We start from the raw sequence: 12,655 nt of genomic DNA on the forward strand, positions 1-12,655 counted from the left end.
CTTGACGAGGTAGAAAGAGAAGAAGGGCCGGGGAACGTGCCCCCTCCTCTGTTGCTGCTCTTGTCTTGTCCCTTCGCTTTCCTTATTTACTTTTTTTTTTTTTTTTGGATGAGTTCTTTCCTTATTTACTGTGAAAGGGGAGAAAAAGGAAATTCCAAATTTATTTTATGTGAAAAATATTTGTTTTTCCTTTTTCTTTCGAATTAAATGATCGAATTTGGAATCAAAATCAAAGACGTGTTGAGCTGTTCCCATCTCCCTCTTCTCTCTCTGTCCTTTCTTTGCCTTCAAAATCCCTCTGTATATCACTTCTCTCTCTCTCATTCTTCCTATTTCTCCCCCCTTCGTTGCATTGCAAGCTGTAATTGAATGGGAGCATCTTTTGGACTCATCTCTGTCTAGTCATAATACTACCTTCCTCTCCCTCATTCTCTCTCTCTCTCTCTCTCTCTCTCTCTATCTCATCTTTCTCTTCTCTCTTTCTATCTATTTCTTCTGTATTATAAGCTTCTCTCTCTGACCTCCATTGTCACTGTGATCTAGCGAGGAGAGGAGAGACGGACGCCTTGCTCTGTTCCTGCTTCCACGCGTCTCGCTGCTGTTGTTGATTCATTTCATTGCCCTCCTCCTCCTCCTCGTTCTTCTTCTAGTTCTACCTTCAGAAACAGACAGGGGAAATCCTCTCGCTCCGACAATGGGGTCAGGCAGATTGTAGCCCCAGAGAGGAGAATCCACTCACGACCCGGGTCTTGATTCCGAATCTTGCGAGGTGGGCTCGTCCTGTTTTGGCCGACTAGTGAGGAGATCGAAGGGGAGGAATCGGGAATGGCGCCGTCGTTTGATTGGTGGGCGAGTGAGGGACACAAGGGGACGCCGGTGGTGGTGAAGATGGAGAACCCCAACTGGGCCATGGTCGAGCTCGAGGGCCCCTCCGAGGACGACTTCATCATCTCCCCCCGCCGCAGCGACAAGGCCCGCAACAAGAACGCCCGCCAGCTCACCTGGATCCTCCTCCTCAAGGCCCACCGTGCCGCCGGCTGCCTCACCTCCCTCGCCGCCGCCGCCCTCGGCCTCGCCTCCGCCATCCGCCGCCGCGTCGCCTCCGGCCGCACAGACCACGACGACGACCAGGAGCCCGCCGAGGGTGCCGAGCCCTCCACCTCAGCGGAGGACGCCCGTGAGGTCGAGAACCCGGCCCTCAAGTCGAGGTTCTACTCCTGCATAAAGGTCTTCCTCTGGGTCTCCCTCATCCTGCTAGGGTTCGAGGTCGCCGCCTACTTAAAGGGCTGGCATTTCGGCTCCGTCCCGCAATGGCAGTACCTGCTGGCCGCTCCTCTCGGGGTGAAGGACGCCTTCAACTCGCTGTATTCGCGGTGGGTCCTGATTCGGGTGGAGTACCTCGCTCCGCCGTTGCAGTTCCTTGCCAGTGCCTGCATTGTGCTCTTCCTAATCCAGAGCATGGACCGGCTTGTCCTGTGCCTGGGCTGCTTCTGGATCCGGTTCAAGAAGATCAAGCCTGTCGCCAAACCGGTCGGGGCCGACCCCGAGTCCGGCCAGTCCGGGTACTTCCCCATGGTCCTGGTCCAAATTCCCATGTGCAATGAGAAGGAGGTACAAAATTTCTACCTTTCCAGCTTGATCTTGAACTCTTAAAACCCAATTTCGCTTAAAAACCGAGTTCGACCAAAGACCCGGGAAATCGCATGATGTTGGTGCATAATCTCGTGTTTTGTTTGCGTGTTTGTGGTGGGTGGGGAGCAGTCAATGATGATACCATTATGTATCCACGATTCGGTCTAATAGCAATAGTAACTTGTTTACTAGGATTGAATCTAATTAATTCCATCTTTTGGCCCTAAAGTGCTCCTTTTTGCTTGCTAGAAATGGTCATATGATGATGATAGCGGTATTGATTATGCGCAATTTTGTTCCAGGTGTATCAGCAATCAATTGCTGCCGTGTGCAACTTGGATTGGCCGAAGCCGAGTTTGTTGATTCAAGTCCTGGATGACTCGGATGATCCCATGACGCAGCTGCTGATTAAGGAGGAAGTGCAGAAGTGGCAGCAAGAAGGGGCCAACATAGTGTACAGGCACCGTGTAATTAGGGATGGTTACAAGGCAGGCAATCTGAAGTCTGCAATGAACTGCAGTTACGTCAAGGATTATGAGTTCGTCGCCATTTTCGATGCCGACTTTCAACCCACCCCGGACTTCCTAAAACGGACCATCCCTTACTTCAAGGTATGTGCTCGAACCTGTCTCGGGTAGTTACCATTTTAGGCATTTGTCGGAAAGACTATTTCCGAGAAATACTATTATTTGATATCCCAAATAAATTCAGGTAAAAATAGTTCATCACTTGATGGATCTATATAAATATACGGTTTCATCCCATTGAATTGTTAAGAATTGGTAAATTAACAAATACCAGTAAACAGTAATTTATGCGAAGTTTGTAGAATTTATATGCGTTGATATTTCTAAAAAGAACTGGAACTTGCTGGTTTTTCAGAATCAAAATGAACCTTGTTGCTTGTACAGTTCTTGGAAGTTACTCATGCTGCTAACATTTGGGGGAATTCATCAAGTAGGAACTGTTTTTCTGTGATAACTGACATCCAACACTTATGCAGGACAACGAGGAAGTTGGGCTTGTACAAGCGAGGTGGTCATTTGTGAACAAAGATGAGAATTTGCTGACTAGGTTGCAGAACATTAACCTCGCCTTCCACTTTGAGGTGGAGCAGCAAGTGAATGGCATTTTCATTAATTTCTTTGGGTTCAATGGGACGGCGGGTGTTTGGAGGATTAAGGCATTGGAGGAATCAGGCGGTTGGTTGGAGAGGACAACTGTCGAGGACATGGACATAGCTGTCCGAGCCCATCTCCATGGCTGGAAGTTCGTATTTCTCAATGATGTCGAGGTATTAATCACAGTTTAAACTTCTGACTAACATAAGAGTACAGGACTCCAAAATTAATAGATGCTAAAAATATCTTCCTATTTGTTTGGTGTGTTTTAGTGCCAATGTGAGTTGCCAGAATCTTATGAAGCCTACAGGAAACAACAGCACCGATGGCATTCTGGCCCTATGCAATTGTTCCGGCTATGTTTGCCTGATATCATTCGATCCAAGGTAATTCATTTCTCAAATCTATAGAAGAGTTTATCGTTCATTACTTATATGGTTTGATCAAATTTGCACATTTGGCATTTGTCTTCATCTGCATTTTGTTCCAGAGAACTCAAAAAGGTTTTCCATCTCTCTTTCCCCGAACAGCAAGAGTGAACACCCCTTTTCCTCGTTTTTTCTCTCTTTCTCATGAACACAAACACATACAGCTGAAGAATTTTTTTCGGTTCTTCAGACTTGAACATTACATTTGGAATTCAAATTCTGCATTCTTTAAATTTTTCATTTGACTTTATTTGTCTTGATGCTATTGCAGATCAGTGTCTGGAAGAAATTCAACCTCATCTTCCTGTTCTTCTTGCTTCGGAAACTGATCCTGCCCTTTTACTCCTTCACTCTCTTCTGCATAATCTTACCAATGACAATGTTTGTCCCCGAGGCTGAGCTCCCAGCGTGGGTCGTTTGCTACATCCCTGCCACCATGTCCTTCCTTAACATCCTTCCTGCGCCGAAATCATTCCCCTTCATCGTCCCCTATCTTCTTTTCGAGAACACCATGTCAGTCACCAAGTTCAATGCAATGATCTCGGGCCTGTTCCAACTTGGGAGTGCATATGAGTGGGTCGTGACCAAGAAATCAGGGAGGTCCTCTGAGGGTGATCTTGTGGGCCTCGTCGAGAAAGAGTCCAACAAGCACCAGAGAGGGGTCTCAGTACCCGACCTTGAGGAGATGAAAGAGGAGATTAGGCAACAAGAACAGAGGGCTTCTCGGAAGAAGAAGCACAACAGGATCTACTTGAAGGAACTCTCGTTAGCTTTCCTTCTTCTCACGGCCTCGGCAAGGAGTCTCTTGTCCGCTCAGGGGATACACTTCTACTTCTTGCTGTTCCAGGGGATATCATTCCTTCTTGTCGGGCTAGACTTGATCGGTGAGCAGGTTGAGTGAGATCAGTTAGGGAATTGTTGAAATTGTAGGATGAATTGTGAACAGACGTGAATATGAGTGAATATTATTACCGGGCACAAGGCTCGTTGTGGGGGGAAAGAAGGTTGTAGAGACGAACATGAGCGATGAGTCAGAGGGTCGATACTTTTCCTCATCGAATCCCTCAGAAATTCCCGTTCTTTACGAGCCCACCCTGAAGTATACAAGAAAGAGGAGTATGTCTCGGTTAGACAGAAGATTTGGACAGTTGTCATAGAGACAAGAAGCAGGGGGCAGGTACATTTAGAGATTGGTCTGGCTTTTTTTTCTTAGTTTGTAAGATTTTCTTCATTCTGTTCATCTTCTCCCTTTCCTTAGCTTTCTTTTGATTCTTTTGTTTTTAAGTCGATTCTTTTGTAAGAAGAACTACTCTACCAAGTAATATCTATATAAAGGAGATTTCACTTGCCAGTTCGGTTCATCCCGACATCTGCTATCCTTGCTCTTCATCTTCCAAAGATTCATTAGTTTGCTGCGGGCCAAGATTATTGTTCTTCCGGGCAGGTGAACTTTACCGGAACTGCAGTATCAAATGCTTTTCCAAACTGGGTCGCCATGGTAGCCCTGTAAGTTTGAGCTTCGAGAAGAGCGCTTTGAGATTGAGTCGAAATTGAATCCAGGAGTGAATTTACCCATCTTCAGCTGCCACTTCCATTTCTGCCTGTTTCTCCCAATTATTTCCAGTTCTTTTGTGGCCTTTTGTTACATACCGTAGTTTGTTGTAAACTGTGTCCCGTCTTTCTTCATTTTTCATCGGAAAGAGGAAATTATCCGACTCCCTGTAGGTCTCATGGTCTGTTATGTCAGAAATCAATCAGACAGCTAAAGAATGTTTTTTACCCATGTGCTCTTTCTATATGCATGAGCATGTGAAAAACAGTCTTCTTCTTCTTCCCTGTCTGATTGATGAGAAGCTCTGTGTGAAGTCTCTCCAGAAGCAAAGCCATGACCACGTCCTGAACGTCGGCGTCCAAGCTTATGCTCTGATGCCCCGTCTTTTCGATTACATACAGCTCTTGAATTATGACAATTACATCTTACAGCCTAGAAGCCCAATTGCGCACCTGCTTCATCCATGGACACGAGCAGAATGATGAACTCTTTTGCTTAGGAAGAACTCTTACATGATAAAAGAACATGATCATAGAAAAGCAATCTTGAGTGGCCCGAACTGGCTAGAAATTCTGCAGGAACGAATGAATGAATATATAAATAAGTAGAAATAGTACACGTGCTCATGCAAGATATTAATGGCTGAATTAAGCTGGTCTACATAGAAAAAGATTATTAGGAGGGCATTTAAAGTGATGTGGGGATGGATAGATGGATGGAACTCATCTTCATAATAATCATATCATTAAAGCCTTAGCCCTTAGGTAAGGAAGTGAAGTCATAAAGAAACAGATGCAATGCCACATGAAACTGTCCCTTCCTTCTTTCTGTTAGGTCTTTCCTCTCTCTTCTTCCTTATCTTTTTTTTTTTGGTGGGGGTGGGGGTGGGGGTAAGAGAGACAGGGAGAGGGCTGTGACCTTCTTTGTTGCCTCATTCATTTGGTGAGATGGGATTTATTTTAGGGCTCACCATGATTTATGGTGAGGGAGCAGGGCAGGGCAGGACAGGACCACCTCCTATGGTCTTCACTCCAACCTGTTCTTCATTTTCGCATATATTTATGTGACCCATCCGAAAAAGAGCAAAAAAAAAAAAAAAGTGCATGGTAGATCCAGCGATGACCGACAACGTTTACACTATATGTCGGTGGCCTGACCTGCAGTTAGAATCGAGAGTTATAAAACCCGATGCCACGTTCCTTGATAGTTGATTTCCATCGCTATACATTTTGGCAGGAGACGGTTCTTATCATCATAATTGGTCTAAGTTCCACGGGCTGCCGGGTACGCATGTGACGGGCTGTTGCTATAGCAGTTCCTTAGATATCGATCCACCGGTTTTAATGGACGACGGCAGGGCCCAGTGGATTGCATTATGGATTGAGTGTCAGTTTGATTCTGCAGTTAGAAGATCATAAATTGTCTGAGAAACACAAAAGCATTTTGACTCTGACATTGGGAGGCATACTCTGTAATAGATGGGCTAATGTTATCTGAGACAGTTTTCCACATTTATTTTCCATTTTCCCAGGTTTAGGTTTCTTGAACCATTCGACTTCATTATGTTCTGCTGTTTGTTGAAAAAGGAAGCACTCTATGGTTCCGGAGCAGGACCCTTCAAGCGTCCAGGAACCGTTGGACGCGAGGACCCTTGTAGTAGGGGCTGCCCCTTCTTAAATGGTTTCCGGGACCCCAGATGGTCCGGGTTGGGGGACCGTAAAATTTTCCTAGTCGAAAATTCCACTGACGTGAATTGAAGGCCATGAGGCTTTGATGGGTGAAATGGCTGTTAGTTTCAGAATGTTCTAATATCAGAGCCCACAGCATCACTACACAAGTATAAAGCACAGATTTTGCTTTTTAGTCTACATCTACTTTTCTTTGTTCGGTTATGCGCGAAGTTACAGTTTTCTAATAAATAGCACATACCGTCGTCACAGAATTAAGACAACTAAATACATAATAAATCTTCACTCAACAATCGGGATTCAGTCTCCGCTGTCCAATTATACATGACAATCTGCTAGATTTCCATGTAATTTTCTTCAACTAAAACTTTGAAGAAACACACAATTAGGAGCTGATAAAATCTGTACAGCCCTTCCTTTTCTTCCTTCTTTTTGTCCCTTTTAATAACTCCCTCATCCTCCGAACCAAATCTGCAGTCAGCTTGAAATATCAGAAACTGTTAACAGGAAAGAATTAGACCACCCTATTGCCTTGTCGTCCGGAATTCACTGCTCTGGCTTTAATCTCCCTGTCAAGAAATACCGAGTCTCATGTCACTACACGAACCTGATGAATTGAATGCCAAATATTGAAATTGAATGGAGTTTAGAGGATTACCATTTTGTTTCAATAGGTCATGAGCCGAATTGGAGTCAAAGCCCATCTGAAAGAGAGTTTGGAGTTCATTATCTAAGGGTCCCTGTGAAACGAGAAGAAGAGAGAGACATGAGCACAGGCTGCATAAATTAGGCTTCATTATTATCTTTTAGTTTGGATAAGTTGGACTCATGAAATGGTAATACAACAGAAACTATTCTCTTTGGTACTGTGGCTGGAGTAATTATAGGGATCCTTTATTGACGAACCTGAGGCAAGGGAGGGTACTGGCTCGTGCTGGGCAAAGCGCCTTGAAGGATTCCCGGGGCATTACTGTAAGGGAGTGGCAGGCCGGTCCCAGGACCCAGTCCACGAGCTAGTGCGTCTCTTCCACGTGCTTGGAGAATCTGAGCACCCGAAAATGACAATCACATTTTATGAGAAATCAGTGACGTTAAGTGTTGAACAGGGTTGATTTGCAAGTGTGTTAGTCTTTCACTTACTTCTTTGGACAGAACCCTTTCCAAGTCGATGCTCAGATCTGGAAGTAGAGTGGCAAGTTTCATGGACAGGAACTGCAAAAGAGAATAGATTACTATGCTGTCAGCAGCTTATTTCAGGTTTGTTACAAAGGAACGAAAACTGAATTCACTGAAATTGCATAAAAAGAAATGGCCGTATCGGCCTATCGGGTATGGCCAAATCCTATTTGGCGATGGCTATCAATATCGTTATCTCAACTGGTTAAATATGTATCATTCCAGGGACATTGCTCTTTCACCAAGATAAACGTAAAACCCAATACGATCCTAAATCACACACTTGCCACAGATTTTACAATAAGACACGATAACAAGAAGCTGCTAGAATATTCTGAGCTTCTGGGACCATACCTCAACTTGTTGTTGCAATGACTGCACATAATTAATGATTTCATCAAGCATCACCGCCTTCCCAGTAATCTAATTCAAAGACATGACAAAGTTAATAACAGCCCATATTCAGCAATAAAACAATTACAAGCTACTATAAAGCAGGAGCTGCTCTAGTCTAGTCACCTTATTACATCCTGGGACGAGTTCCTGGAGCATTCTCATCCTCTCACTAATCTTCTCTCTTCTCACCTGACAGCAGCAACAATTTGGAGGTAAAGACTAAAATCCCAAGTCTTCAAAGAATTGCATGGATTCAGTAGATCAAGAATTTGTATATTACCCTTTCTGCGAGGCTGTGACTGTTTGTAGCTTGGCCTCTCCGGGCACGCACGTGAATGTAATTTTCCTTGGGTGGTTCTTGGCTATTAGAGTCATCTTTAGTTTGCTTGCCTCGAGAATTTGCGCTCTCAGTCTGCTCTATCTTCTGTTTCTTTTCATTCTGATCTTTTTGAACATCAGAAGTATCTCCTGAATGATCCTGCCGCGGCTCCCCTTCAGTATTCTGTAGCACAAGGTAAACAAGAAATTATCATCCAAACCAAAGCAATATCGCGCAAAATCACATCAAAAAAAGAAGAATGGTGAGAAATCTGAGTTCTGTTACAGCACTTTAAGTAACTAAGCTGACCTTGTTTGGGTCATATGGAGAGCTCGAGTCGGGCGTGCGCTTTCTTCTCCTTTCAGTGGAAGGAGAACCCATGGCCTCACCTTCTGTGTTCCGAGTCCCTTCAATAGCACTGTCTCCAACATTTGAAGCATAATTTGGCCCTGGATTAGCAACTGGACCACTTTGGGGCAGCCCGACGGGGCCCACCATATCGGACAAGCCTCGGCTCACGAAACATGGGGCCCTTGGTACCATATCGATGAAACTTGAATCTGGGGGTGGATAATGAGCCAGATGTGGGGGGATTCCTTGATTTTCCCAGAGGGGAAGAGGAGGAAAAGGAAAACTGGCAAAGTCCCGGTGAGGAACAACTGGCGGGCACCCGAAATTCTGGTGGTTCTGGGTCATAGAAGAAAGTGGGTCCCAACCGAAGCCGAAGAAAGGATCGTGATGCACGTTCGCGGGTTTAGGAATCATGGCCATTGAGCTCATTGCCATCATTGAGGCTTCCTGAGATATTGGGTTGGACTCACGATTCGTGACAGCATTGCCTACCTGTTGGAACCCCATATCTCCACCATCACAAGCTTCCATGTTTTCAACTCAGAAAACACAAATCTAAGGTAGGAACTGGGGAGTGGAAAGGAACACTTGAGGGTGAAGAAAACTAGGATATAATAATGGAAAGGTGTAAAGTGGGTTTTGACCAGAACTAGCTGGTAAGGTGAAATCTCCTGCAGGGCTCAACAAGAAGGAAGCAACTTTGGGCAGCTTTATAGAATTGAGAAACCAAAAGGAAAAGTTGGCACCTCTCCCTCTTCTCCCTCACAACTCTTTAACTCTCTTACTCTCTGTCAATTCGATTGCAGCAGCATCAGGTAGAGAGACAACACACAAAGTTAAAAGGACATAATCCCACATATCAGGCACAATATCTGCAGGGCACAAGCTACTACTTGCCCCTTGTAATAAGTTCTATTCTTTCGAAAAAGGGGGGATAAAAGAAGAAAACTCGGGATCAAGATTCAAGCCCCTCCCCCCAACTGGAAAGAGGTAAAGAAATGCCTCCCAGGGACAAGAAAGTGAACCTTTCAGAGCATAAAGTACAGCCAGAGGAACAATGGCATTAGGTGAACAACAGCTCAATAAAGCAGATTCCCTTTCCCTTCTTCTTCTCCTCCTCCTCCTCCTCCTCCTGCTGCCAATTGATGAACTCAAAGACCCAAAATTCACATGCTCCAGCAGAGACCCAGTACCGCAATCATCATTATCAAACGGAAGGAGCTGCTAATTTGGGGACTTGTAAAAGGTAATGAAGTGACAAACAGACAACTGACCGGTTCTTTAAGTCTCAGGGAGGAGAGGAGAGCCCCGGGAATTTGGGGATAAAGGGCAAATTTTGCAGAGACCCTTTTGGAGATTCTCCGCTGATGGGTACCCCAGAAACGGCTAAAAGAGCATCTCAGGCTCTGAGCTTGAATTGTGCAACGACTGAAATGTGTGCAGAGGCTCAGCTTCAGCTCACTACCCCCACCTAAATTAGGAAACTGGATGAAAACTGCCCTCTTTTAATGCTCTGCTGCACAAATTCCACCACCAACAATAACAAGGGTATCCTTAATTCAAATTCTTCAGAGGCCTGGGGGGAGCAGTGATGATGAGGAAGAATGAATGGATGGATTAGATGCAACAGTGAAAGAGACAAACAAAAGCTTAGAGCTTAATTCACTTCAACTTAACAGAGAAGGGGGGGACACAGAGAGAGACCCTTTTTATTTTAAGGGACAGACACTAACCTTAACTACTCTTGCCAACTGCTCCTTGTTAATGTTATGTAATGTAATGTAATGTAATTATTACAGAACCTAAAGCAAAGCAATTAGCAAGCCTCTCTCTCCCCCTCTCCACTCCTTGGTGAGTTCTCTCTTCCAAGTTCAATCCATCTCCATGATGGTATGATTTTTTTAACAAATTGCTTCACTTTCTAATTTTTGTTTATTTATTTATTTATTTATAATAATCAATAAATAATAATCTCTGAGATGAGGAGGAGGGGGAAAGAGAGAGATGTTCTTCTCTTCAAGGCCAAGCTTGCTTGCTTTGCTTGACATAATAATCTTTATTTTTTTTAATTATTGTTTGGTCCTTTTTTCTTTTTTTTTTACTGACACAGTTGCCAACTATTCCAAACAGAGCTTTATTTGCTGTTACACACTCATTTTTATCAGAGAGCCAACTAACTCCCCTTCATTTCTTTTGAGAAGGGACCTTGCTACCCTGCAGCCAGCTCCACCAACCCTCCATGGAACTCACACATCCCCTCCCTTCATCTCATCGCGCCCGATACGCGTCGCCTTCCCGAGTTCCGACGATCGAGTCCGACTTAAAAGTTAACGATGATTTATCCGACACTAGATGAGCTTACCCTACTGATAATTCACGCGACAAAACATGTTCTTACATGTTGTTTCTCGTCGTATTTTCAACTGTATTATTCCACTTGCGTTAAACGTCGTTCTTATTTATCTTTTCGGTGAAAACACATTGGCTCTTTTGAAGAGCATAATTGAAGGAGACTCAATCAATCTCTGACAAAACGGTACCTTATGCCGCATTTTTGGATTAGAGGGTGCCCTCGCTTTACAGTGTAAGGGATCTCATCGAACAGTAATGGTGTCTTAGGTACCATACAGGAATAGTACGATGAAATCCGTCCATAATTAACTGGCAAGACAATCAAACGGCTCCGGTTAGATTACTTCAAGGGGGTACAATGCGGGGTGCAATGCAGAGGATAATTTATGGGGGGGGGGGGTAATTTAATAAGCTAAATTCTTTGATGAAAATAATTGTATTGTAGCCAGGCAGGGCTTTCTTTTATTACTAGGGAGGGAGGAGGGGCTTTTAGGGCTGAGGAATATATGGGAACAAAGGAATCTAATCATCAAATTACCTTTTTGTCCTGGTACGGACTCCAGCTGTTCCAAAAACAAAGTTAAAATTAAAATTCTTAAATTAAATGGCCCAAAAATATTCTAAAATAGATTTTCTTTTATTTTGTAAAAAAAAAATACTAATTAAGAAAGGTCTTTCAAGGCCAGCCAGCCCAACTAATCCTCGGTCAAACTCAATTATCTGTCAACACAGCCCACGGTTGTAATCCTGCTGTACACACAAAAACAATTTCCAGATTTTAATTCCGCCATTAGCGCCTGATTTGATCTGCTGTTGCTGTACAGTCTTAGTTGGGTTCAGTTTCTCCTAATTTGAAATTCTATTTCGTTCATACTCGTGATTGTTCATGTAACTGCAGACTTATTTGTCTGAACTCGTGATACGTACGGTTTCATGATATCCCGTTGAAGTAGAAGGATGCATAAATTCTTTGTTATTGTCACTAATTAATGAGCACAAACACTTCGTGGTGGGTTTGTAATGCAATCGGTCATGTGTGTCTCATATCCCATGTCTATGACATGACCAGTGTGATCTTCAATGGGCAATACTTTTATTTATCACGAACAAACATGTGCTGGCTTGAAATCGCTTCTTTTCTTCTCTTTCAAAAGATTGGAAAAGCTTTTCACCCAAAAAAAAAAGGAAAAGATTAGAATTTCCTAATGAGGACTGAGGAGGTTTAATTGATTTTTCATGTCCAATTCGTGAAAAATGTTTAATATTTAATGAGGTTGTTGATGTAGTTTCAAAATTCAGAAAATATATTATGTTAAGGCCTCTCGATTACATTATACATATTGCTATAGTCATTTTTTATTGTGTTAATTAAAAGTCATCGCTTGTAAACTTGGTTTACACTTGAAGCTTAAGGTGCTTGCATGGAATAGATGATAAAATATGCAAAATAAATCATTTTATGATTAAATTAATCCAACATTTAAAATTCATTGATACAAAAATCCAAGATATCGAACCTTAATCGTGAAGACTCGTTACAAGTTTGGAGTACTATATATAGATCTAGCCATTCTGAATTTCAAAAAAACGAATGATAAATTCTAGCCCATGCATTACGCGACGACATCTAAACGGTCTAC

General features: G+C 43.4%; 2 protein-coding genes across 2 annotated transcripts; one reads left to right on the plus strand and one right to left on the minus strand.

Annotated features, from left to right (window-relative positions):
• Positions 1–288: 288 nt before the first annotated feature.
• LOC116209524 (probable xyloglucan glycosyltransferase 12) lies at positions 289–4,542 on the plus strand. The gene is made up of 5 exons (XM_031543184.1): positions 289–1,611; positions 1,935–2,243; positions 2,636–2,926; positions 3,026–3,139; positions 3,453–4,542. Exons 1-5 carry the CDS (start codon positions 826–828, stop codon positions 4,080–4,082), a joined length of 2,130 nt encoding a protein of 709 aa, XP_031399044.1. The 5' UTR covers positions 289–825; the 3' UTR covers positions 4,083–4,542.
• Positions 4,543–6,667: 2,125 nt separating this feature from the next.
• On the minus strand, positions 6,668–10,510 carry LOC116192648 (transcription factor bHLH74). Its single transcript, XM_031521245.1, has 9 exons — positions 10,397–10,510; positions 8,622–10,239; positions 8,274–8,495; positions 8,117–8,182; positions 7,952–8,020; positions 7,562–7,633; positions 7,328–7,465; positions 7,080–7,161; positions 6,668–6,990 (listed from the first exon to the last, which is right to left on the minus strand). Exons 2-9 carry the CDS (start codon positions 9,192–9,194, stop codon positions 6,968–6,970), a joined length of 1,245 nt encoding a protein of 414 aa, XP_031377105.1. The 5' UTR covers positions 9,195–10,239; positions 10,397–10,510; the 3' UTR covers positions 6,668–6,967.
• Between the last annotated feature and the right edge of the window lie 2,145 nt (positions 10,511–12,655).

The sequence above is a fragment of the Punica granatum genome, chromosome 1 (assembly GCF_007655135.1).
Source record: "Punica granatum isolate Tunisia-2019 chromosome 1, ASM765513v2, whole genome shotgun sequence".
Classification (NCBI taxonomy): domain Eukaryota; kingdom Viridiplantae; phylum Streptophyta; class Magnoliopsida; order Myrtales; family Lythraceae; genus Punica; species Punica granatum.

Excerpts from the sequence above, each read along its gene's own strand:
- LOC116192648 (XM_031521245.1), bottom strand. The coding sequence starts at position 9,194 with ATGGAAGCTTGTGATGGTGGAGATATGGGGTTCCAACAGGTAGGCAAT. Across the intron at positions 8,496-8,621 it reads CTCCATATGACCCAAACAAG|AATACTGAAGGGGAGCCGCG; the intron begins GTCAGCTTAGTT and ends CTTGTGCTACAG. Across the intron at positions 6,991-7,079 it reads TGACCTATTGAAACAAAATG|GGAGATTAAAGCCAGAGCAG; the intron begins GTAATCCTCTAA and ends ATTTCTTGACAG.
- LOC116209524 (XM_031543184.1), top strand. The coding sequence starts at position 826 with ATGGCGCCGTCGTTTGATTGGTGGGCGAGTGAGGGACACAAGGGGACG. Across the intron at positions 1,612-1,934 it reads CCATGTGCAATGAGAAGGAG|GTGTATCAGCAATCAATTGC; the intron begins GTACAAAATTTC and ends ATTTTGTTCCAG. Across the intron at positions 3,140-3,452 it reads CTGATATCATTCGATCCAAG|ATCAGTGTCTGGAAGAAATT; the intron begins GTAATTCATTTC and ends ATGCTATTGCAG.